General features: G+C 39.9%; 2 protein-coding genes across 4 annotated transcripts in view; both read left to right on the forward strand.

Annotated features, from left to right (window-relative positions):
• The first annotated feature begins 1924 nt into the window (after window positions 1-1924).
• On the forward strand, window positions 1925-10901 carry LOC122541471 (V-type proton ATPase subunit G 2-like). The gene is made up of 3 exons (XM_043678250.1): window positions 1925-2138; window positions 7118-7218; window positions 10309-10901. Exons 1-3 carry the CDS (start codon window positions 2057-2059, stop codon window positions 10480-10482), a joined length of 357 nt encoding a protein of 118 aa, XP_043534185.1. The 5' UTR covers window positions 1925-2056; the 3' UTR covers window positions 10483-10901.
• Window positions 10902-16242: 5341 nt separating this feature from the next.
• The window catches only part of LOC122541472 (transmembrane protein 268), a 43127-nt gene continuing 34368 nt past the window's right edge, over window positions 16243-25001 (forward strand). For 2 of the 3 annotated variants that reach the window (XM_043678251.1, XM_043678254.1), the window contains exon 1: window positions 16244-16393. The gene's annotated coding sequence lies outside the window, so the exon portion shown is untranslated. Of the gene's footprint in view, window positions 16394-25001 lie in introns of all 3 variants that reach the window. The other variant, XM_043678257.1, reaches the window with a different exon arrangement.

Genomic DNA, 25001 nt, shown 5'->3' on the forward strand with positions numbered 1-25001 from the left:
AAATTTAAGGTGAGAAGGGAAATACTTACAATGGACCTAAGGGGCAATTGTTCCATGCAGAGAGTGTATGGAATGAGCTGCCAAAGGAAGTGGTCGAGGCTGGTACAATCACAACACTTAAAAAAGGTATCTAGATGGACACATAAATAGGAAGGGTTTATTCCATCTTTTGTCTTGATCCTTTCTTGAAAAAGGGGGTTACAACAGCGATCTTCCAATCATCCGGGACTTTCCTTGACTCCAGTGACTCAACCAACGCCTCCGCTATTTCCTCAGCCACCTCCCTCAGAACTCTTATGACTTGTATGCTTCTGCTAGATCATTTTGCACAGAGGAAAATGCATAAATCTTGCATATCTATACAGGTCGTATGTTTTGACACTCAGCTTCATTTTGTAGTGCTCATTCATTTTGGCTGGTTTTCCCAGTAAATTGAGTAGACAGTGCAGAGGCCAAGTAAAACTAGTAATTTAGGGAATGAATTGTAACAGACGTATTGAGTGAACATGTTGCATGCAAGAGTGAACATTGCAATCTACATTCCCCATGAAGGGCTTTTGCCCGAAACGTCAATTTTCCTGCTCCTTGGATGCTGCCTGACCTGCTGTGCTTTTCCAGCACCACTCTAATCTTGACTCTAATCTCCAGCATCCGCAGTACCCACTTCTGCCTATTGCAATCCAAGAGTTTTGGCTAGAGACAGATGCAATGTCAGATTGAGTGAATTGTGGTCTTGAGTGTGAGGCAGCAGAGAGAAGATGGAGGAACATAGTCTTGCAGAAGGTAGAAGATCATTCACCTTCCTGCATTGTGGGCATAGTATTTCACTCTGGATGCTGAACTGATTCAAGAAGCTATTTTGCTTCAGGCTGGCTTATTCAGGTGCCAAAGCCTTATTTGCTGGTCAGCAGGAATAAGCACTGCCTTCCTATCTACCTTCAGTTCTATCTTTGAATCGAGGAACTAACTTGCCTTTCTGGGCCCCTGTGGAATAACCAGGCAGAACGTGAAGGACGGTTTCCAATTTGTGCTGTATGAAGTGGTGTGAATTTGGTATTTGTCTCTGGTCACAGTGGTGTAAATATTGCAAAGTCCTGGCAGCAGCAAGCACTTCTGCTACCCTGTCATGAGATAGGTGGCAAAAAGCCCTATTGTGTAATTGATGAGACAAGCAGAAAATTGTCTGGGAAAATTCACCATGGGCTGTGGCGGTTTCAAGTTAATCCCATTTGAACTAAACTCTTTGTCAAAAAAAGGGAAAATTCAGCCCAATGTCACTTGTTTTTAATTGACTAATAACCAAGAATAAAACACGTGAATAAACAGTAATCTGTCATTGTATTTTAAGATGTCCTAAATTGAGTTTGATTTCCAAAGGGCTCACTTGTTTATTTTCTTGAGAAAATTAGAGGATGCATAAAGGGAATAGAACAGATAGAAAAATGGACTTTTAAGGAATGATGGACGGATATATGGTTTTATGGATGATCAATGATGTGGCCTTGGGATTTCATGGTCTCCTGGAGAGTGTTACAAAAGATACCTTCAAGGTTTTATCTGCATTGAGAGTGAACAATGTATTCCAGTTTTACATAAGAATAGCCAGCAATAGGCTATTCAGACCCTGAAATTTAGTTCATTGTTCAATTAGATTGTGGATGGTCTCCATATTAATCCCAAATTGACCTCCTTAATTTCATCGTTTTCTGGGGAAGAGTCCCAAAATTCAGTTGAAATCTCCCCTCCGTGGACAATTAAGATTTACTGCCTTGTTCCGTACCCCCCCCCCCAAATTCACACGAGAAGAAACAACTCTCTCCAGCTACCCAATCAAATCACTTAATCAATATCAACAGATCAATTAGTTCTTGACAATCATTTTACAAAGAAATATACATCTGCATTGTTTGATTAAATTGGTAAAAAATAATATATGGTCTGCCTCTGCAATCTGTGACAGTCATGGTGATTTGAACAAGCACTAGGACCCTGAGGAATCTTTCTTTGAACCTCATCTGGTACCTGATCTAGAAGAAGCAGACATAGAGAAAATAAAATGGCTAGCCAGTCACAAGGAATACAACAGCTTCTCCATGCTGAGAAACGAGCTGCAGAGAAGGTTGCTGAGGCCAGGAAACGTAAGACCTTTCTCTTTATTTTATCTAGTTCTTTCATGTTCATGACAATTTTAAAATGGCACCTTGTATTTTAATGGTTCCAGTATGTTTTATCTAAGGAATGTCTGCTCCTATCTCTCATATTGCACCCTGAAAGACTAATATCTAAGAGTTTTTTTATTGTATTTGACATGGAATAGATTAATAATTTGAACAAGGCTAATATTTAAATTAGTTTTAAAATAATAAATTTCAATTTGAAATAACATGATTGTATTGAAGCTGGCTGGTTTATATTTCTGACTGTCCTCCGGTCTGGACATTAGACTATAAGACCGGGTTTATTTAAGGATATTTTATAGATGGAAGTGAACATTAGAAAATTGTATGGCCTTAATTATATTTTTTGGTATCATTTTCACCAAGAGATAAAAGGATTCAAAGACTTGTATTCTTCTGGAGATCCACTAGAATTGTGAACTAACATACTGTCAAGATACCGAGGGATAAAATATTAAATTTACCTTCTGTTTTAATTATCTACCATGAATATGTATTTATTTTATTGCTTCTACTCCATTGATTTTAGATTTTGTAAATCCTACACTTATACTGTTCAGAGACTAAAGCGGCGGACAGACCTCTTGACCTGTACTACTCTGTAATTAGCAAGCAGACAGATTCATTTGCTCAGACCCACCCTCCAGTAAAATGGTTACATTTCCTGATGGAGGGTTTATGCCTGAAACATCGAATCTCCTGTTCCTCGGATGCTGTCTGACCTGCTCAGCCTTTCCAGCACCACAATCTTCAAGTCTGATCTCCAGCATCTGCAGTCCTCACTTTATCCTGTATTTAATTGACACCTGATATTTACAATCCACACCATAGTGGCACAGCCAATAGTGTCATACATTTAAGAAAATAGTTCATGGCCTGCAGCAAAGATATTTAGAGACAAAAAATTTCCAGATGCTGGAATCCAAAATAGATAAACAGGAGGCCGAAGAACACAGCAGGACAAGCAGCATCATCAGATGGAGAAGTCAACGTTTCCGGTATAAACCTTCTTTAGGATATGGTGTGGAGGTGTGGGGAGCTGGGGGTGAGAAGAGTAGCAGAATTGTGAGATAGTGATAGAATTGTGAACATACTATCAAGATAAAATATTAAATTTACCTTTTGTTTTAAGGTACGGTGGCTCAGTGGTTAGCAATGTTGTCTCACAGTGCCAGGGACCTGGGTTTGATTCCAGCCATGTGCGACTGTCTGTGTAGAGTTTGAATGTTTTCGCCGTGTCTGTGTGGGTTTCCTCTGGGTGCTCCAGTTTTCTCCCACAGTCCAAAGAGGTGCAGGTTAGGTGAATTGGCTATGCTAAATTGCCTGTAGTGTTCAGGGATGTGTAAGTTAGGTGCATTAGTCAGGGGAGATGTAAAATAATAGGGTAAGGGAATGGTTCTGTTTGGAGGGTGAAGTGTAGACCTGTTGGGCTAAACGGCCTGTTTCCACACTGGAGGGATTCTATGATAATAGGTGGACATTGGTAGTGGGTACTACCTGGTTGGTCAATGGGAGGGATGAATCTGTTGTTGTGTCACTATAGTCTTACTGGACCATAGAAAAGTGACTGGTGGAGATTTAACCGGAGGTTGAGAAGGAGAGTCCTTCATGCAACCTCAAACCGGTAATGGGAATTGAACCCACGCTGTTGGCATCATACTACTCTGCAAACTGATAATCCAGTCAACTGAGCTAAAGTGATTTGAATGAATCCAGTTGGCAGCTGAAAGGAAGGGTCAATAGGTGAAATGGAAGGGAGGAGGCAGGGCTGGAAACGGAGCGGGCAATGGAAGGGAGGGTTATTTGAAATTCGAGAACTCAATGATTTTCGACACTTCCTTCCAACTACCAACCAGATTCATCCCTCATGTTGACCATCCTATCACTATCTCACCATTCCGCTGTGCTGCTCTCCCCACCCCACCTTACCCTCGTCCCCTCTTTATCTGTCGTTCCGTCGACCCCCACATCTAGTTTTGAAGAAAGGTTATACCCGAAACATTGTCTAGTGCACTCCCTGATGCTGTCTGGCTTGCTGTGTCCTTCCAGCCTCCTGTTTGTCTACCACAGCAAAGAAACAGTATTATGATGAAAATGCATTAAATTGAAAGATAAAAATAAAATACATGATAAAGATTGGGACACTTTTAAAAGCCAACATAAAAAATGACTCAAAAATAATAAAGATGGAGACTTTGAGGGTGAATGTGCAAGCAACATCAAGACACACAGCAGCAGCTTCTTTAAATATATTAAAAAAGATAGCTGGCCAAAGTAAACATTGGCCCACTCAAGAATGAGGTTTGGGATGTAATAATGGAGAGCCAGGAAATGGCAGAGGAGATGAATACATACTTTGTTTCAATTTTCATAGTGGAAGACATGAATAGCATTCCAAAATTACTAAATAATTAAGGGGGAAAAAGAGGAAAGGAGATAAATACTATAAATATCACTGGAGAAAGAATTGTAAGGTAAACTAACAGGGCTAAAGACTGTTAAGTCCCCTAAAGCTGACAGGATGCATCCTAGGATATTAAAGGAAATTGCCAGAGAGATAGCAGATGCACTGGTAGTAATAATCCAATAATTCTTATATCCTGGAAAGGTCCCAAAGGATTGGAAAACTGAAAATGTAACACCTTTTATTTAAAAGAAAGGAGACAAAAAAGGTAATTATAACCTGGTTAGCTCAATGTCTGTTATTGTCAAAATGTCAGTACTCATTATAAAGGATGTAATAGCAGATCATTTAGAAATACATCATATGATCACAGTCAACATGGTTTTATGAAGGGGAAATCATCCTGACAAATTTACTATAATTCTTTGAGGAGGTAACAAGCAAGATAAATAAGGAATAGCTGTGGATGTTATATATTTGGATTTTCAAGGCATTTGATAAAGTACTATACATAGGCTACTTAAGATAAAATAAAATAGCGTTAAATGTAAAATATTAGCATGGATAAAGAATTGGCTAAATAGTAGAAGAAAGCAAGTTGGGATAAGTGAGGCATTTTTGAGAAAGGTAATCTATAATTAATGGATCACAATAACTAGTGGAATAGGGATCATTGCTGGAGTCACACTTATTTACAACATATATTAATGACTTGGATGAGGAAAATGAATGTATTATAACTAAGTTTGTGCATGACACAAAAATATTTGGGAAGGCAAGTAGTGAAGATGATACAAAGAATCTTAAAAAGGATATCAACTGGTTAAGCGAATGGTCAAAAACCTGGCAGATGGAATCTAATGAGAAAATGTGAAATTATGCATTTTAGCAGAAGAATAGAGGAGCTGAATATTCCTGAAATGGAGAAAAACTGCAGAAAGCTACAGAACAGAGGGATTTGGGAGACCACATACATGAATCACAAAAGGATAGAATTCTAGTTCTGTGGGAAATAGGAAAGGCTGGTCTTTATTTCAAGGGGAATGGAGTACAAATGTAAGGAGGCTTTGCTAAAGCTAAGCAGGCACTATTCAGAGTACAGCTGAAAGACTGTGAACAGTTTTGTGCCTCTTATCTGAGGAAATATACACTGACATTAGAGAAGGTACACGAGGCTAATCCTGGACAACGTCTTATGAGGACGGGGTGAATTGGTTGGGCCTATACGCATTGGAATTTAGAAGAATTACAGGTGACTTTATTGAAATATACACTATTAGATATAAAAAGGTTGTTTCTCTTTCTGGGAGAGTCCATTACCAGAGGACACAATCTCAATAGGGGTCTCCCATTTAAGACAAAGAGGAGTAGGAATTTCTTATGAGGGCAGTGAACCTGTGGAGTTCTTTACCTTTAGAGGGCTTTTGAGCCTGGGTCGTTAAGTATATTCAAGGCTGAGTTGGAAGATTTTTTTTTAATCAGTAGGGGAATCAGGATTGCAGGGAAAAGGCAGGAAAGAGGAACTGAGTATTTTCAGACCAGTCATAATCTCATTGAATGATGTAGTAGCCTGATTGGCTGAATGGCTACTTCTGTTCCTACATCATGTGGTCTTACTGTCTTAAAATAATCCGTATGGTTAAATATAAATGAGGTGATTAAGAGGTCAAAAAATGATACTATATGCACTGGAGGACAGATAAATTGAAAAACTAAAAGAAATGCTCTAATTTTTGAATTTTTACAGTATCCACTGGTTAATGGATCAGTTGAAATAAAGAGGTATAACAATTTTGTGTCTATACCAAAGGCATATAAATAATAATGTTCCATCTAGCAGTGGTTAGAATAAGAAATCCTTTATATCATTACAAATGGCTTCTGTATTATAGTCAGTCATGATATGTAAAAGGAAACTTCTCAGATGTTAGAAGAAAGATAAAAAAAAGAATTAGAACATAGCAAGTGAGATTTTTAACTTCAATCCTAAACAAATGGAATCCTTGGGATTACTGTGGGTGGTCTTGTGATGCAGTGGGTAGCATCCCTGTCTCCTAGCCAGAAACTCAAGGATTTGAGTTGCACCTCAGGACCTGATGTCCAAAAAAGGTTCATTTGTAATGTGGCCAAACAGGTTAACTTGCAAATACTTCCTGGTCAGCCAAACGATTGAAAGAACATTGAAGTACATTACCATCACTATTGATACATCCAGACATGTATATGAAAGTATATCTTATGAAGGCAACTCAGATTTTGAGTGAACTATAATATACCACTGTGACCACTGATGACCACAGTTGAGAATCTGATAAATAAAAACTGTTATTTCCAAGAATTCAACAATTTCATAAGATGCTATACAGAGAATAAAGTAAAGCTCAGGTTAATGCACTCAGTTCATTGCAAATGAGAGGTTACTAATGTAAAACTAAGTAACAGTTTGTACACTTCAAACATTTGTGAATAAGAGATTATTGCACTTGCATTAACGTAAATGAAAGGTTTCGAGTGAGCAGTTGCTTTCTTATTTTAGGCAAGGCTCGGCGGCTGAGGCAAGCGAAGGAAGAAGCACAGGGTGAGATTGAACAGTATCGTCTGGAGAGGGAGAAGGACTTCAAACATAAGCAAGAAGCAGTAAGTGATCTGCAAAATTGGCCGAGGCTATTACTTTATGTGAATATTCCCTCCTCATTGCTTGAGAATTTCAAGAATAATGACTAGAAATGAAGCCCAAGTTTGTAATCCAGTGGAAATGTATTCCAAACTCACCATTGAGTTTTGAGAATTTGAAGTCAGTTTTAAGAAAATTTTGCACCAAAATGCTATTATTGGCACAGTGGTCATGAAGATTGTGGATTCTGGTTCATGCATAACCTTTAGGGAAAAACAAAGAGAATGCTGAAGAGACTCAGGTTTGGCGGCATCCGTGGAGAGAAGAGAGTTAACATTTCAACATTAAATTAACATACTTCATTTGGCTGCTCAGATTTAACTGAAACTTTCAAGCAGTCCTGGAACTTAGTGAGTTCCTCCAGTTTATGATGCACGTACCTGCTTTATCCCTAATTTTTGCTACATTAGCAGTCCACACCTAGAACTGTAGTAAAAACAGTGTAATTGATTGGAGTGTCCTGTGGTTAGAACTATTATCTTCTTCTCTTTGATATAGTCCAGTGACTGCTGTTGGAGCTGTATTTATGAATGTCAGGTGACAAAATGTTTCATAGTAAGTAAAACAAACACCAAAAATACTGGAAAGAATCACTTGTTAGTCTGCATGTGTGGAGAGAACAGATAAACTAAAAATCTGGATGGAACTCTTGAAAAGAAGTAACATTATGCTCAATTCTAACAATTGGTTGAACTTGAAAGAGGCTAACTTGCTATTATTTCCACATTTGCTGATCAACCCAAGGAGAGAACACAGTCAAATAACTTTTAAGAAGGGCAAAAGAGGAAAACCAGGCAATTACAGATCAATTAGATTAACACCCACTGGTGGAGACTGTTGGAGTTTATAATCAAGAATGGGGTAACTGAACTGGAGAAAACAGTGCTAATTTATATAATCTCTCTTCATAACCTAACCCCTGAGTTCCAAGTATCAATACTGTAAACTTATGTTGTAGTCACTCCAAGGCTAATACATCCTTCCAGATCTGGTGTGGTGCCCAGATCTGATCACGGCAATCCAAATGGGATCCAACCAAGGTTTTGTACAACTGCAGTGTAACCTAGGGGTGATCTGATGAAGTCTTCAAAATATTAGTGAAAAAGAATGGATAGATAATAATAAACTATTTTCACTGGGGATTTAGAATTGGGGAGCATTGTCTGAGAATCAGGGCCAGACCATTCAGGAGAGATGGTAGGAAGCACTTTAGCACACAAAACGTGGTAGAGGTTTGGAACTCTTTTTGACAAACATCAATGGATACAGGAACAGTTGTTCACTTTAAATGTGAGATAGATAAATTTTTATTAGGTGAAGGTATTAAGAAATATGGGTAAAGACAGATATAGGGAGTTAGACCACAGATCAGTCATGATCTCGTTGAAGGGCTGAATGGCTTACTGCTGTTCCTATGTCCTTGAGCTTGCTGTACATAATTTCAGGACATGAACATCACTCTCAAATGAGATATTAGAGGACAAAGGACACCCTCAGAAGCATATGGGAAGGAAGGAAATCTCAGGAAGGATGGGGAGCTCCTAAACAGTCTTGTATGTTTCAATAAGATCTTCTCTCATTCCTCTAAGCTCCAATGAGTACAAGTCCAACCTACCCAAACTCTTCAAGTAAGAAAATCTTTCCATTCCAAAGCCAAACCAGTGAGCCTTCTCTGAACTGCCTCCAAGGCCAGTACACCTTTAGTTAGCCAAAACTGTTCCCAGTGCTGCAGGCACAGTCTGATTAGTTCCAAAGAAGTCATAATTTGACTCAAAATTCTATCTCTGTTTCTGTCTCCACAGATGCTGCCAGACCTGCTGAGTTTCTCCAGTATTCTGTTTGTTTGTGGTCTGATTAGTTCCTTTTATAATTTTAGCAAGACTGCCTTTATTTTTATACTCATTCCCATTGACGTAAAGGCTAAGAAAAATCCATTTGCCTTTCCTATTACTCAATGAACTTGTATGCTAGCTTTTTGTGTTTCATGCATAAGGACCCCCAAATGTCTCTTCATTGCAACTTTCTGCAGTCTTTCCCCATTCAATTCTTCAATTCTTCCTGACAAAGTGCATAATCTCTCATTTTCCCATTTTATATTCCATCATTCAAGTTTTTGCCCACTCACTTGTCTTGATCACTCTTTAGACAACTTGTGTCCCCTCACTACCTGCCATCCAAACTATTTTTATGTCATCCATAAACTTGGCAATAGGACATTCACATCCCTAATCCAAGTCCGTAACATTGTAAGTAAGTGTGATCACAAAACTGATCACTGTGCCTTGAAAATACTCTCCGTATCCTAATTCTTTGATTTATATAAGTTAGCCAGTTCTTTGTTTATGCTATTATATACTATTTCCCAGCATTACGGACTCTTATGTTGTAGCCTTTTATGTGGTACCTTATCGAACACATTTTGAAATCCAAATATATTGTATCTTTTGGTTCCTCTTTATCTATTCTGATTGTTAGCTTCTCAACAGTAAATTTGTTAGACATGATTTCTCCTTTATGAAGCTATGCTGACTCTGCTTGATCATATTATATATTTCTAAATACTCCCCTATTTTATCCTTTATAAGAGATGCTAACATTTTCACAATGATATTAGGCTAATTGACCTCGAGCTACCTTTTTTGGACACCCTCCCTTTTTGAGTATAGATATTTCATTGACAGTTTTCGAATACACTAACTTTTACAGAATCTAAGAATTCTTCAACAATTTCTACCAGTGTGTCCACTATCTCTGAAGCACTTGTTGGGTTGCAGCTGAGGATACTAATCAAGTTCAAGTAACTTAGTGGCCTTTAATCCCAATAGTTTCCCCTAATACTCTTTCTCTAATGATAATTATTGTGTTCTATTTCTTCTCCCCTTTAGCCCTTTGATAATTTTTTTTAGGATTTTTATAGTTATGAACCAAGTTTGAGCATTTTAAAAACTTTGAGGAGAACAAAAGCAAAACATTAGCTTTGGATAATATGTGTTTCAACTCACCTTTGGGAATCCCACTATGCACCCCATTCTTTTCTCTTTTTTTTGATAAAGGTTATGGGGTCCCAAGGTAACTTGGCAGCGGAGGTCGAGCAACAGACACGTCAGAAGATCCAGGCAATGCAGGCCAACCATCACCGCAACAAGGAGAAAGTCCTTCGCCAACTGCTAATGCTGGTGTGTGACATCAAGCCTGAAATACACCACAATTATCGCATTAAGATGTAGGCAAGCATAAAATGTGATGATCTACCATTGCACCACAACCGGTGCCTCAAAAATAATGGCTAGCCACTTGTCAAAAATTAAAATTCAGACCTGGTTAAGTGATTGGCTAAAGCATCAATTCTCCTGCTTGTAATACACTGCTCACAAGTTGTAAATTATTGTGTCTCTCCCAGTTGTTCATGGGAATAACTGAGAATACATGAAATATGCTACGTACAGAAAGCCAGCATTGATCTAAAAACATTTGCCACTACTATTAGATTCACCTTCTAAAAATTGGGAGTTCATTCAGTTCATTTCAATGTGCTCATGAATTCTTGGAATTATGGAAGATTGTTGCTAAATTGGTGAGTTTTCCTCATGTCCTGCACAGAAATTGCTGATAGGGATTCTCCAGTATTAAAATATTATGTTATTTTTAAATTGCTTATTTAATCGTTTTTTTTTTCAATCACAGCTATTCTCTCTTCCCTTGTTGCATTATTGCACCTGAGATCCTGATGCTACTAGTATACTCTGTCCCAGATCAACGTGTTATGCTTCCCACTTTTCTGTCTGTTTCTTGATGCAAGGCTTTGACTAGTGACCCAAAGCCTCCCTTCTGATTTTCTCTTCTCATTGATGCACAGTTGAAGTTAGTTACTCACAATATGTAGTATTGCAGATGCAGTGACATTTTATAATGCAAAATTCCTGAGCTCCAGCCAGTGGGCCATACAATTTTGTTATAATAACCAGGCCAACTAACATGAGAGATATTTATGATCATCAGTTAAACAATATCCTTTGTAACTGCAGTTAGCCAGGGTCATTCATTTCTGACTCACAACAAAATCCAATCCACTCACTACGTACACTGAAAAACCCTAAACTAACCAACCAAAATCTCTTACATTCATATTTAATATACTTATAAGATATTTGTTCTGATCTTCAAGACTTAGGCCTCAAGTATTTGGTCTGAGTTGACTACCGAGGCCTTCAGTAATGAGTGACCATCAAGGTGTAATTTGCAGAGGTTGCTGTCAGTAAAATGTATTGAAATGGAACAGTATCAGCATATGGAGTATGAAAAATAAGTACTAAAATTCTGTAAAATCTAAGAAAACAAATTACCTGGTCTATAATGCATTTGAAAGGAAGTTGACAATACATGTACAGTAACACATTGATGGTACATTGTCAACAGTTACATGCAATAGCCAAATTATTAACGATGATTTGGAGATGCCGGTGTTGGACTGGGGTGTACAAAGTTAAAAATCACACAACACCAGGTTATAGTCCAACAGGTTTAATTGGAAGCACACTAGCTTTCGGAGCGATGCTCCTTCATCAGGTGATAGTGGAGGGCTGGATCGTAACACAGAATTTATAGCAAAAATTTGCAGTGTGATGTAACTGAAATTATACATTGAAAAATTGATTGTCTGTTAAGCCTTTCATCTGTTAGAATACAGTGATAGTTTCACTTCTTTCATGTTTAAATCACAAAAACTTTTTTTAAAAGTTGTGTTCTCGGGTTAGCTGTTAACAATGGTGATAGCTAGACAATATGTTGAAGGTGTTAGCCCCCTGTGTTCTCTGTCAATGACCTGATGTTTAGATTGATTCTAATCTAAAAAGTGAGATAACAGAGTTTTACATAAATTCATGCAGTTTTTGAGCTCAGAGTTCTACATGAATGTATGCAGTTTTTGAGCAAAGTGCAATGTAACTCTCCAAGTACAAATTCACCCCACAAAATATATGTGTGCAAGTGGGACTTTGTCTGTCTGTGTGCGTCTGTCTGTCTGAGGTGGGGGTTGTGAGTGTGAGAAAGTGTGTGTGTGTAGTGAGTGCAGAGTGTCTTAAGTCTGTGAGGGGGTGCATGTGTGAGTGTGGGAGTGTGTATGTCTATATGTGATGGGTGTCTGTATGTACCTGTGTCCGTGTGTATGTGAGAGTGTGTGATGAAGTTTACAATGTTCACTTACAACAGTATCAAACGGTTAATAAACAATTGCAAAACAAAACTGGTTCACTATTGCCTCTCACCTTTGTACCTATGGCAGCCTGAAGTTAGGTGCTCAGGTTATTTGAGAAAGAAATATGTTAACTTTTAAATAATTAACTTTTATTTGTAAGTAACTTCAAGGGTGATTCAATATCATTGAAAGAAAAGCTTAGAACGGAGGATTGATTAGCTGTTGTTTGTAAACATTAGCCTCTCTTTCCTTTGCATGACAATCAGCCAGCTGCATGGCTATTGATGCCAACATGAGAGAAACCCTGCATTCACAAAATGACATAATTTTTGCTATAAATTCTGTGTTACGATCGAGCCCTCCACTATCACCTGATGAAGGAGCATCACTCCGAAAGCTAGTGTGCTTCCAATTAAACCTGTTGGACTATAACCTAGTGTTGTGTGATTTTCAAATTATTAATAGTATCTTCAAACTTATCACAAGGTTAACAATATCAAAAATGGAAAGGATAAACAAAATCTCATTTAAATTCCTAAGGGAGCACAAATACCATTTTTTATTCCTCTTCCATTGCTCTCACCAACAAACATTCATTTTTGGAATGACATCATAGTTGCCACTGTCCACTAATTTCCCTGGATACTACCAACTGCTGCAGGTTTAATTCTTGTCTTTTGCAGCATGACCTAAAAGCTTTGGTATTAAGAACATAAATCAAGATGAGTTTTACTGACCCAATAAAAATAATAAATCTCTTTCACTATGTTTTTTGTAAATAATTATAAGTGAATCATTTTGCAATTACAGTTTTATTTTATTTACAATGTTACAGTGATATTTCACATGAGATTATCTTTTCGCAGTTCTTTCATAGTATGGATGCTTTGCAGTCATTTGGTGTACCGTGTGTTTACCTGGAGAGTATTATATTTGGTAATTCAACCAGTCTGTCAGTCTCTTGATATTGCCAATTACTGAAAATAAACATAAGTAAATGCCAAATATTCAGGTAGTTCCTGATGCATAATAATTTTGAAAGGCATTGTGGAAGATGGATTTTCTGAATATGTCAATTTGTTTCCTGTTCTGTGTAGCATCCTTCTTGCATTATTCTACTATTGGGTAGCATCTACACAAACTCACCACACATACCCATGTCACAAGAGGGTGTCGCATATGCAGTCACAGTGGTCAATCTTCTCACGAGGTTCTCTAAATTGGAAGATTACTAAGTTTGGCCGAAGCCAAGTCATAGAGGTGCTAGGTCAATGTGGTACGATAGGATATTGATGTCTGTGGTGATCAGGTATTCATGTTTGCCACATGAAGAATGGGGTGAATCTTAAAAGCAATCTTGTGGAGATAAACTGCATGTGGGAGACAGGACTAAGAATGAAAAATAGTGCAATTAGTGCAGTTCTTTCAAAAGTAGCAGCAAATAGTCACTACACCGTGCAGCAACTAAATCTTTTTCAACATCCTATCAGCTCTTTAAATGTGTCTCTTTATTGCAATAAATGTTGGCCCAACCTGTGATGCCCACATCCTGTGAATTAATTTTTTTTTAAAATCATGGTGATCAGTTATAATTTTTACAATGTGAAGGATTGCTTTTCCTCTGGGTTTTCTATATATTTCTGGCATTGTTATGCATTGTGGCAGACAGTGGAACTATGTGCTCAGTTAAGGCTGCTGCAGGGTCCTAATGTCCATCTGATTAAAATCTTACACTTAAGCCTTGATTTGCCATATGACTGACGGTGAGTGCATTTGACAACTCTGTCTTCGTGCATGTTTAGTAGGCAGAATGAGAATTTCTCATGTTCTTACTAATACTAATTACAGCTATACTGTTACCAGAGAGTGTCTTAGTTATTCTGGTAAACATCCAACAGGCCTGTTCATGAGATGTGCTCTTAGGCATCAAAATTTATCCTAGCGATTTGGCTCTTTTGCCCCACTAACTTGAGCTAAAGCATTCCATATTTTATGTATCGCTGCATCACAGCCATCCTGGAACTGAGGCATACCAGAGTTCATAATGACTTGATTCCCTAGCACCCCAGCTTAAATATGTAAACCATAGTCCTACGCTCTGTATGGGAAATTCAAGTTCAAAGTGGATTAAGGTCTGGTACCATGTAGGTTGTGCCACATTGTACCAGGTCTTAAATGGCAGACCTAACCGTCCTTAAAGGGATGGCTGGAGGAAATTTGATAAAAGTAACTGTCACAGAACTCCTTGTTATAGGACTGAGTAAAATTTCTTCAGTTACAAATCATTGGCCTTGCACTCTCTACCATTACCCCACAGTAACTATGTGACAGCTGGCAGGTAAGCCTCTCATATTATATCATGCAGTCCAATGGACCACCTCTGGACCTTCTGCTGCTCTTGTCTAACTCGATGGTAAAGATTGCAGATTTGGCAAGTGCCTTGGTGAGACACTGCAGTGCATCTTATAGGTAACACACACTGCTACTGTGTTTTGGTGGTGAAGGGAGTAAATTTTTGAAATTAATGGATAAGGTGTGGGTCACTTTGTCCTGGACGTTTGGAGTGTTGTTGGTGCTGCACTCATCCAGGCAAATTAAAAGTATTCCATTTTGCCATTGCCTTGATGATGATCTGGGTTCTTTCATCAAAGTAATTAATCTAACTTGTAAATATTTGAGACTCCATTTCAGATTCTTGTGGCACTTAAGATGATCAATTCATACCTCCTCCCTATTTCTTGATAATTCCTCACCGTTTTGTTCTCTGCACCTTATCCAGCACAGGACATCCTCGGGCTTTATCCACAACACTCTCTTTACTTTCTCACAAAAGATCTCAGAAAGAAAAAGTCTTAGCCAAACGTGGTTTCCCCTTCCACAAAGATGCGTCGACCCTGCCCGAGTGCGCTGTCATGTTGAAAGTGAGAGTTTCTGGACCTTCACTGGTTGAAACCAGCAGCGTTCTGAGAAAACCAATGGGGTTTGCTGCAGTTTGAAGCCAACATTGCCCCAGCTACCATCATTCCTGAGGAAGGGTCACCGGACACGAAACACTGACTTTGATTTCTCTGCACAGATGCTACCGGGGCTTTTGCAGCCAACTTCTGTTTTTGTGAGAGATGATGAGAATTGGTCTGCGCCCTCGTGAAGGGCGGAGTGACAATAACTCTGCTAAACGCATGGGACATTTCCTCACCCTCTTCCCCCAGAATGTTTTTATTTATTTATTTATTTATTTCTCACATTATCCTCTCCATCCTCCCTCCGGGTTTTCTCTCCCCGGTTTTGCTGGAGGCTCGAGCAGAAACCGTTAGGTTCCCGTCAACCGTACTGCCACTCATCTTGATTGACACCTCCCACCGCCTATCAGGTGTCGGGTTGGTCCGTCCGTCACACACCTGTCCCGCCTATTAACCAATCAGTGAGTTTCCGTCCCCCTTCACCCGTCTCGCTCCACGTCCCCCGAAAGTGCTCCTACAAAGCCCGCCCCCGTGCCTTGACTGACATCTCATTGAATCTATTGGATGCCGATATCGTCCTTACGTCATCAATTTGTACGGCTTCTAGCCTATCCGTAGCGCCCTTGGCGGCAATAGACACGCCCCCTAAGCCGGGACTCGTTCATCTCATCCCTCTGAGCGGCTCGCCGCCGTCCCCGTTCCCCTTGTTTTCACTGGCACCTCTGCCATCCTATCACATGTCGAGATACGCATGGACACGCCCTCCTGGCGTATCCGCGAATCCGGTCTGTACCCCACCCCTATCGTCAGACGATTGACGTAGCCTTCGTCCAATCGACACCGAGATTGCCCCTGCCTGTCCTCGGGCATGAGGAGGCGCAGATCGCCAATGGCGTCAATCAGCGGCCAATCAACGTGATTGATCTTTTCGGTCGGTCTCGTGTGATTGGAAATGGGAAAGCAAATGGTCTGGCGAAAATGGGGGTAAGTGATTGTTTTAGGCTCCAGCCATAACGACAGGGAGGTCGCGAGGAGAGTGGACTGGCAAAGTGTCTGTCAAGGGCGAAGGTGCATCCATAACCGTTAACTGTGTATCCCAGGTTGCTGCAGTTTGTACTAGTCATCAAATATTATACAGCAAGGTTCAGTGTGATGCTGTCTGTGTAAGAAAGAAAACATATTCATACAACACCTTTCTTACATAACATTCTGGTAAACTAAAACACTACAGCAAATACAGGGATGTGGTGGAACTAATTTGCCCACAGGCAGCTCCCGCAAGTAACAGAGACCATGAGCTGATATACCTACCCCTCCTCCCTTCCTTGGTGTTGGTATGGATAAGCCACCCTGTGGAGGATGGGGGATGTTGGCTCATTGGCCGAAGTAGAAACGTGGGATGTTTCACCCCAGAGGTTTAGGTCTCATCTGCAAGAAGACCATATCTCTTGCAGCACAGGGAGAGGGGTTGTTGACAAAAGATTGGCGATGTGAGGAGAGTGTTTACCTCTGGTGCAAGCGGTGAGGATCTGGGCTGCAATGGTTGAGCGAAGGCAGTTTGAATCCAGGCTTTCAAAATAGAATTGGCTTATCTTGTGTAGTGAGCAAAGTTATTGGGCTCTGGGGAAAAGGGTCAGGGATTAGATCTGGGTGAATGTTTGTTATAAAGAGCTGGCATGGACACGATGGACCAAATGGTTTTGTTCTGGGCTGTAGTCATTCCATGAATCTAATTTGTTCATGATGCTTTCTCTGTATGTTGTCATTCCAAATTGTGATCTTCACCCAATGGGCTGTGAATCTGTGGGATTTCCTGTCTAATGAAGCAGTTGAGGCTATCTTGTTGAATGTTTTTAAGGCAAAGATAGATTTTTGAACAGTAAATGAATTAAGGGTTATGGTGAGCAGGTGGGTAAGTGGAGCTGAGTCCATGAAAAGATCAACCATGATCTTGTTAAATGATGCAGCAGGTCCCACGGGTCACATATTTCTTATGTTGTTATGACCTCAACTTTTCCCAATTGTCATGTCTCAGCTAAGTCTGGCAGCTAATGTTACTGTTTCCCAACTCTGACGTATGTTAAAAGAAAAGGCATGGTGTTTAAAGAAAAACATGTAAATCAACAGTCAACTTTGGCGTTTCACTGATGAACAGAAGAATGTTTGTTGTTGGAGCTACAATTTGTAGGAATTTAGCTTAAAAAATGTGATTGTTATGAATCTTCATGGGACTGCTACCCTTAATATAAATTACACAAAAGAGTGAGCAGTACTGGGCAGCAACTTTGTATTTTTCAGTCTGCAATATAATACTGTGGAAAGAAGAATAAAAGACGAAAATGACTTTGGCAATGCAGTCTTTAATCCTACTTCTCTAAAGTTATTCTAAGCTAATATTTCTTTCTTGCGCCTGATTGGCTTACTTTGTTGGTGTGATTAACTCCATGCACTGACTTCCACTTTCTCAATAACTTCAACAGACCAGAGAAGTAACTAAAATTTGTCAAGTAAAGGGAAGGTTAGACTTGTATTTCTGCAGTCTCTGTTATGACCTCAACATGCTGAACTATTTTTTTGAAATCCAGTCACAATTGTAAAGTAATTCCCAATCTTTCATCAGTTATATAATACTCTGCCAAGCTGATTTTCCTATTGAAGCAAACAATTTCACATTTATCCATGATATACTGCATCTGCTGTGCATTTGCTCACTTGTCTAAATCACCTTAAAAGTTCTTTCCATCTTTTTCATCTCACACATTCAACCCAGTTTGTGTGGCATCTGGAAAACTTTGAACATTATATTTGATTCCCTCATCCAACTTATTGATATATGTTGTGAATAGCTAGAGCATAAGCTTTCTTCCTATTTTGTTTCCTTTCTCAGAGAATTCTAAATTCATTCCAGCGTATAATCCCCAGCACTTTGATATGTCACAGTAATCCCTTATGTGAGACTTTCCAGAAGCTTTCTGAAAGTACAAATGCATCACATCTATTGGCCATAAAGATGTACAGCACAGAAAAAGACCCTTCGGTCCAACTTGTCCATGCCAACCAGATATCCCAATCCAATCTAGTCCCACCTGCCAACGCCTGGTCCATATCCCTCCAAACCCTTCCTATTCATATACCCACCCAGATGCTTTTTAAATGTTGTAATTGTACTAGCCTCCACCACATCCTCTGGCAGCTCATTCCATGCACGTACCGTCCTCTGCATGAAAAAGTTGCCACTTAGGTTTCTGTTATATCTTCTCCTCTCACCCTAAAACCTATGCCCTCTAGTTCTGGACTCCCCCACCCCAGGGAAAATACTTATTCTATCCATTCCCCTCATGATTTTATAAACATCTATAAGGTCAACCCTCAGCCTCTGACACTCCAGGGAAAACAGCCCTGGCCTATTCAACCTCTCCCCACAGCTCAAATCCTCCAGCCCTGGCAACATCCTTGTAAATCTTTTCTGAATCCTTTCAATTTTCACAACATCTTTCCAATAGGAAGGAGACCAGAATTGTATGCAATATTCCAACAGTGGCCTAACCAATGTCCTCTAAAGCCACAACATGACCTCGCAACTCCTGCACTCAATACTCTGACTAATGAAGGTAGTTCTTCATCTGTTCTCCGTCACATCCTCAAACGAAATTCCAGTAGATTTGTCAAAAAATTTCCCTTTCATAGATCACTATTTACATAGATGATTTGGAGTTGGGGAACACATGTAGTGTGGCAATGGTTGCAGATAACACTAGGATGAGTGGCAGAGCAAAGTGTGCAGAGGACTGTGAAACTTTGCAGAGGAACATAAATACTTTTAAGTGAGTGGGTAAAGGTCTGGCAGATGTAATACAATGTTAACAAATGTGAAGTCATTCATTTTGGTTGGAATAACAGTAAAAAAGACTGTTACTTGAAAGATAAAAAGTTACAGCATGCTGCTACGTCGAGGGGCCAGGGTGTCCATGTGCATGAATCACAGAAGGTTGGTCTGCAAGTACAACAGGTAATTAGGAAGGCAAATGGAATTTTGTCCATCATTGCTAAAGGGATTGAGTTGAAAAGCAGGGAGGTGATGTTGCAACTGTACAGGTTGTTGGTGAGGCCACACCTGGAGTGCTGTGTGCAGTTCTGATTTCCTTTCTCAAGAAAGGTGCAGAGGAGGTTCACTAGGTTGACGGTTTGCCTTATGAGGAAAGACTGAGTAGACTGGGATTATATTAATTGGAATTTAGAAGAATGAGGGAGGATTATCAAGGGAGTAGATAAGATGGACATGGATAGGAAATTCGGGGAACAGAGTTAAGACTGAATTAACAAGGAATGTCTTCACCCGGAGGATTGTGAAGCTGTGGAGCTCCCTGCCCAGTGAAGTAGTTAACACTACTTCAGTAAATGTTTTTAAAGCTAAGATAAATGTTATTTTGAAAAATAAAGGAATTATGAGTTATAGTGAGAGGATAGGTCATTAGAGCTGAGTCCATGAAAAGGTCAGCCATGATCTTATTGAATGGCAGAGCAGGCTTGAAGGCCCAGATGGCCTACTCGTGCTGCTAGTTCTCTGAATTCTTACTGATCCATGTTGACTTAATTCAAATGTGTTGGTATTTTCTAAATTTAGATCCTTTATAATTGACTCCAATATTATTCCTGCTATTGAAGTTTGACTAATTAGATTGTAATTCCCTTTTTTCCTTCTCCCTCCTTTTCACGAGAGTGGGCTTACATTTGTGGCTCTCCAGTCTGGGGTCTGTTACAGAATCTAAAGAATTTTCAAAGCTTACAACAAATACATCTTCTATTTTCATTGCTACTACCTCCGCCCCCTACCCTGGGATATATATTATCAGGCCTTCGAGATTTATCAGATTTCAGTTCCTATAATGATTCTAACACTTTTTTTTATAGTAATATGAATCTCCTTCAATTCCTCCTTCTCTGTAGATCCTTGTTTCCCTCGCATTTCTGGTAAATTATTTCTATCTTCTTCCATGAAGATAGAAATAATTGCTTAATTTCTGTGTCATTTCCTTGTTCTCAATTCTCAATTATCAATTCTCCTTCTTGGACTGTAAGGGGCATTTAACTTCATGGACCTTTTCTTTAGGGAAGAAACACAAAGATTTTTCAGTGTGCTTTTATGTGCCTTGTATGTTTACTCCCATACTCTACTTTTTGCCTCTTAGTCAATCTCTGTGTTTCTTCCCTAAATTTTAAATTGCCCAACCCTCAAGCTTGCTACGTCTTTTTGGCAACTTTATATGAGTAATCTTTGGATCTAACATGATCCATATTTCTTTTATTTGCTAAGCTAGGACTACCATTCCTGTTGTGTCCTTTCACCAGAAAGGAATCATGTAGAAATGCAAACATTTGTTCCTTAATTGTTAGCCATTGCCTATCTACCATAATGTTTTTAAATTAGGTTGCCCAGTGTATTGTAGCCAACTCATCCCACTTATATAAGAACATACGTTAGAACTAGGAGCAGGAGTAGGCCATCTTGCCCCTCAAACCTGCTCCGCCAATCAATAAGATCATGGCTGATCTTTTTGTAGCCTCAGGTCCACTTACCTGCCCTCTCACTATAACCCTTAATTCCTTTACTGTTCAAAAAATTATCTATCTTAGCTTTAAAAACATTTACTGTGGAAGCCTCAACTACTTCAGTGGGCAGGGAATTCCATAGATTCACAACCCTCTGGTGAAGAACTTCCTTCTCAATTCAGTTCTAAATCTGCTCTCCCTAATTTTGGGCCCGTGTCCTGTCGTCCTAGTTCCACTAGCCAGTGGAGTCATCCTCTCTATTTATATCTTATCTATTCTCTCGATAATTTAATATGTTTTGTAAGATTCCCCCTCATTCATCTAAATTCCAATGAATATAATCCCAGTCTGCTCAGTCTCTCCTCATAAGCCAACCCCCTCAACTCCGGAATCAACCAAGTGAACCACTTCTGCACCCCTTCCAGTACCAGTACATCCTTTCTCAAGTAAGGAGACCAAAACTGCACACAGTACTCCAGGTGTGGCCTCAACAGCACCCTACACAGCTACAACATGACCTCCTGCTTTTAAACTCAATCCCTTTAGCAATGATGGACAAAATTCCATTTGCCTTCCTACTTGTTGTACCTGCAGACCAACCTTCTGTGGTTCATGCACAAGGACACCCAGGTCCCTTTGCACAGCCACATGCTGGACTTTTTCACCATTCAAGTAATAGTCCTTTATACTGTTGTTCCTACCAAAATGGATGACTTCACATTTATTAACATTGTCCTCCATCTGGCAGACCTTTATCTGCATATTTAAACTATCTGTGTCCCTTTGCAAAGTTTCGCAGTTTTCTGCACACTTTGCTGTATGACTCATCTTAGTGCCATTTGCAAACTTTGACACACTACACATGGTCCCCAACTCCCCAAATCATCCATGTAAATTGCAGTCCCAACACTGATCCCCGAGGCACGCCGCTAGTCACTGATTGCCAACCAGAAAAACACTCAAATATCCCCACTCTTTATTTCCTGTTAGTTAACCAATCCTCTCTCCATGCTCATTCATATTGCCTGTAACGCCATGCATCTTTATCTTATGCATCAGCCTTATCTTATGCAGCGCCTTGTCGAATGCCTTTTGGAAATCTAGATTTACCACATCTACTGGATCCCCATCACAGGGACATTATGAAGACACCCTGCTCAGAATGTCTTCATAGAATTCCAAAAGATTAGTTAAACATGACCTGCCCTTCATGAACCCATGCTGCGTCTGCCCAGCGGGACAATTTCTAACTAGATGCCTTGCTCTTTCTTCCTTGATAATAGACTCAAGCAATTTTCCCACTACAGAAGTTAAGCTAACTGGTCTGTAATTCCACATCTTTCATCTGCCTCCTTTTTTAAACAGTGGCATCATATTTGCTGTTTTCAAAGGTGCTGGAACTGCCACAGAGTCCCGTGATTATTGGAAATGCACCACAAATGCATTGGCTATTCTTCCGCCATCTCTTCTAGTACCCTGGGCACTAAAAGTAGTTTCATTTGTTTTGATTTAGGACCGCAGCTGAGGATTGAGCTACTTTACTCTACTATGAAGAATCCTATCATATTGTAGTCACTTAAGGACCATTTAGAACAGGCTTATTAATTAACCCCTTCATATTGTAGACAATCAAACCTACAATAGCCTGTTCCCAAGTTGGCTCCTCAATGTATTAGCCTAAATAAAATCTAGTACTTGCTCCAGGAATTCATTTGCAGCAGTATTATTGCTAATGTGGTTTGCCCAGCAAGCCAGGCAGCATCAGGAGGTGGAGAAGTAATGTTTCGGTGTAACCCTTCTTCAGGTCCAAGGAAGGGTTACACCCGAAACGTTGACTTCTTCACCTGTTGCTGCTGGCTTGCTGTGTTCTTCCAGTCTCCTGCTTATCTACTTTGGATTCCAGTATCTGTAGTTTTTTTTTGTCTCTAATGTGGTTTGCCCAATCTATATGTAGGTTAAAGTCACCAATGATTACTATAGCATCTTGTTGCATGCATCTTTAGTTTCTGTTTGATGCAGTCTCCTATGTTAGTTATCACTACTGTTTGAAGGCTTATAGCCCATTCCCACTCATGTTTATCATGCCTTGTGGCTTCTGAACTCCACTCAGACTGATTCTACATTTAGATTTTCTGCACCAATATCCTGTTTTACAATTGCATTGACTTTATATTTCATTAACAATGCCACTCCTTTACGATTTTGCCTGCGCTTCCTGAAGATTGAATACCCTTGGATGTCCAGTTCTCAACCTTGGTCACCTTGTGACCATGTCTCTCTAATCAAAATCATATTGTACCTGTTTACAACTATTTGTGGAGTTAATTTGTATACCTTATTGTCAATACTACTTGCATTCAGATACAGTACATTTAGACTTGAATTTTTTTTGACATTTTTACTCTTTTGTGTCCTTATTTGCTGCTAACCCATGTTTCCTTGCATTCCACTTTTGCTTTCTACTTTTCTACCTTTTATTTTCAGCTTTATTTCCTTCAGTCTTGTTTCCCCATTCGGCCCTCATCCCCTTGCCACTATAGTTTGAACCCTACCTCACTGTACTAGCTAATCCTGCACAAATATTGGTCCCAGTCCTAATGAGGTGCAATCCATCCAGCTAGTATAGACTCCGTATTCCCCGGAATTGGTCCCAGTGCCTCAAGAATCTAAATCCCTTCATCCTATTCCATTCTCCCAGTCCACACATTCAAATGGTCTGTTCTCATTTTGCTAATATTGCGAGCACATAGCACTGGGAGTAATCCTGAGATTACTACCAGTGAGGTTCTGCATGTTAATTTATCTCCTGGCTCCTTATAGTCAGCTTGCATGACATCATTCCTCTTTTAACCAATTTTGTGAGTACTGACATTCACCACAACATTTTGCTGTTCTCTGTCAGAATGTCCTCAGCTGTTCAGTGACGTCCTTCACCCTGGCACCAGGAAGGCAACATACTTCCTGATGTCACATCTGTGGCTGCAAAAATGTCAAATCTATTCCTATTGCAACAGTATCCCTGTAACTCTTGCTTTCTCACTCCTTTCTCCCCACCTGTGTAGCTGAGTCACTCAGACCTGCATCTTGCTGCATTCACCTGAGAAACCATCTCCCAAAAGGGAATTCTAATGAAGTGAAGTCAGCATGGCTTAATGAAAGGGAAATAGTTTCTGATGAATTTGTTAGCATTTTTTTTGAGGATGTGTTGCATTAGGATTTCCAGAAGGCAGAATATCTTTCAAATGGCTAAGTCATAAAGTAAGAATCCATGGTATTGGAGGTAGTATATTGATGTGAATAGAGAATTGGCTAATGGCAGAAACAGCAAGTAGGGATAAGGAGTTTTTTTTTTCAGGTTGGGGACCTGTGAGCAATGGAGTTGTTTGTACAGACAGAATGTAAATGTTCCACAAAGTAGTTGCCTAGTCTTTGTTTCATCTCTCAAATGTAGAGGAGACAGGATTGAGTGAAGTGCAAGTAAATAGAGAAGGTGTGTCTGGGCCCTGAGATAGTGAGGAAGGAGGATGTAAACAGGCAAGTGTTGCACCTCCTGTGATTGCATGGGACTGTGCTGTGGGGGGGGGGGGTTTAGGTAGTGGAGCAGGCATGGACCAGTGTATTCCAGAATGAGTGGCCCCTGCAAATTGCTGACAAGGGAGAGTGTCTGCTGCTGGCATCCTGCCAGAGGTGGCTTATAATGCTTTGGATGCGGGATGGAGTTGAAAATGGGGATCGGGGAGCCCCATTGGTGCTGTGGGAGAGAAGAGAAGAGGATTTGAGGTCAGCGGTGCGTGAAATGGGTCGGACGTGGCTAAGGGCCCTATCAACCATGGTGGCAGAGAATTCTTAGAACATAGAACAGAGAACAATACAGCACAGAACAGGCCCTTCGGCACACGATGTTGTGCCGAACATTTGTCCTAGCTTAAGCACCCATCCATCTACCTATCCAATTGCCGCTTAAAGGTCACCAAAGATTCTGACTCTACCACTCCCACAGGCAGCGCATTCCATGCCCACACCACTCTCTGGGTAAAGAACC

The sequence above is a fragment of the Chiloscyllium plagiosum genome, chromosome 37, assembly GCF_004010195.1.
Source record: "Chiloscyllium plagiosum isolate BGI_BamShark_2017 chromosome 37, ASM401019v2, whole genome shotgun sequence".
Lineage (NCBI taxonomy): Eukaryota > Metazoa > Chordata > Chondrichthyes > Orectolobiformes > Hemiscylliidae > Chiloscyllium > Chiloscyllium plagiosum.

What these genes read in the sequence shown, in the direction of transcription:
- LOC122541471 (XM_043678250.1), top strand. Translation starts at nt 2,057, where the DNA reads ATGGCTAGCCAGTCACAAGGAATACAACAGCTTCTCCATGCTGAGAAA. An exon ending in GGTTGCTGAGGCCAGGAAAC is followed by an intron (nt 2,139 to 7,117) that starts GTAAGACCTTTC and finishes TTCTTATTTTAG; the next exon opens with GCAAGGCTCGGCGGCTGAGG. An exon ending in TCAAACATAAGCAAGAAGCA is followed by an intron (nt 7,219 to 10,308) that starts GTAAGTGATCTG and finishes TTTTTGATAAAG; the next exon opens with GTTATGGGGTCCCAAGGTAA.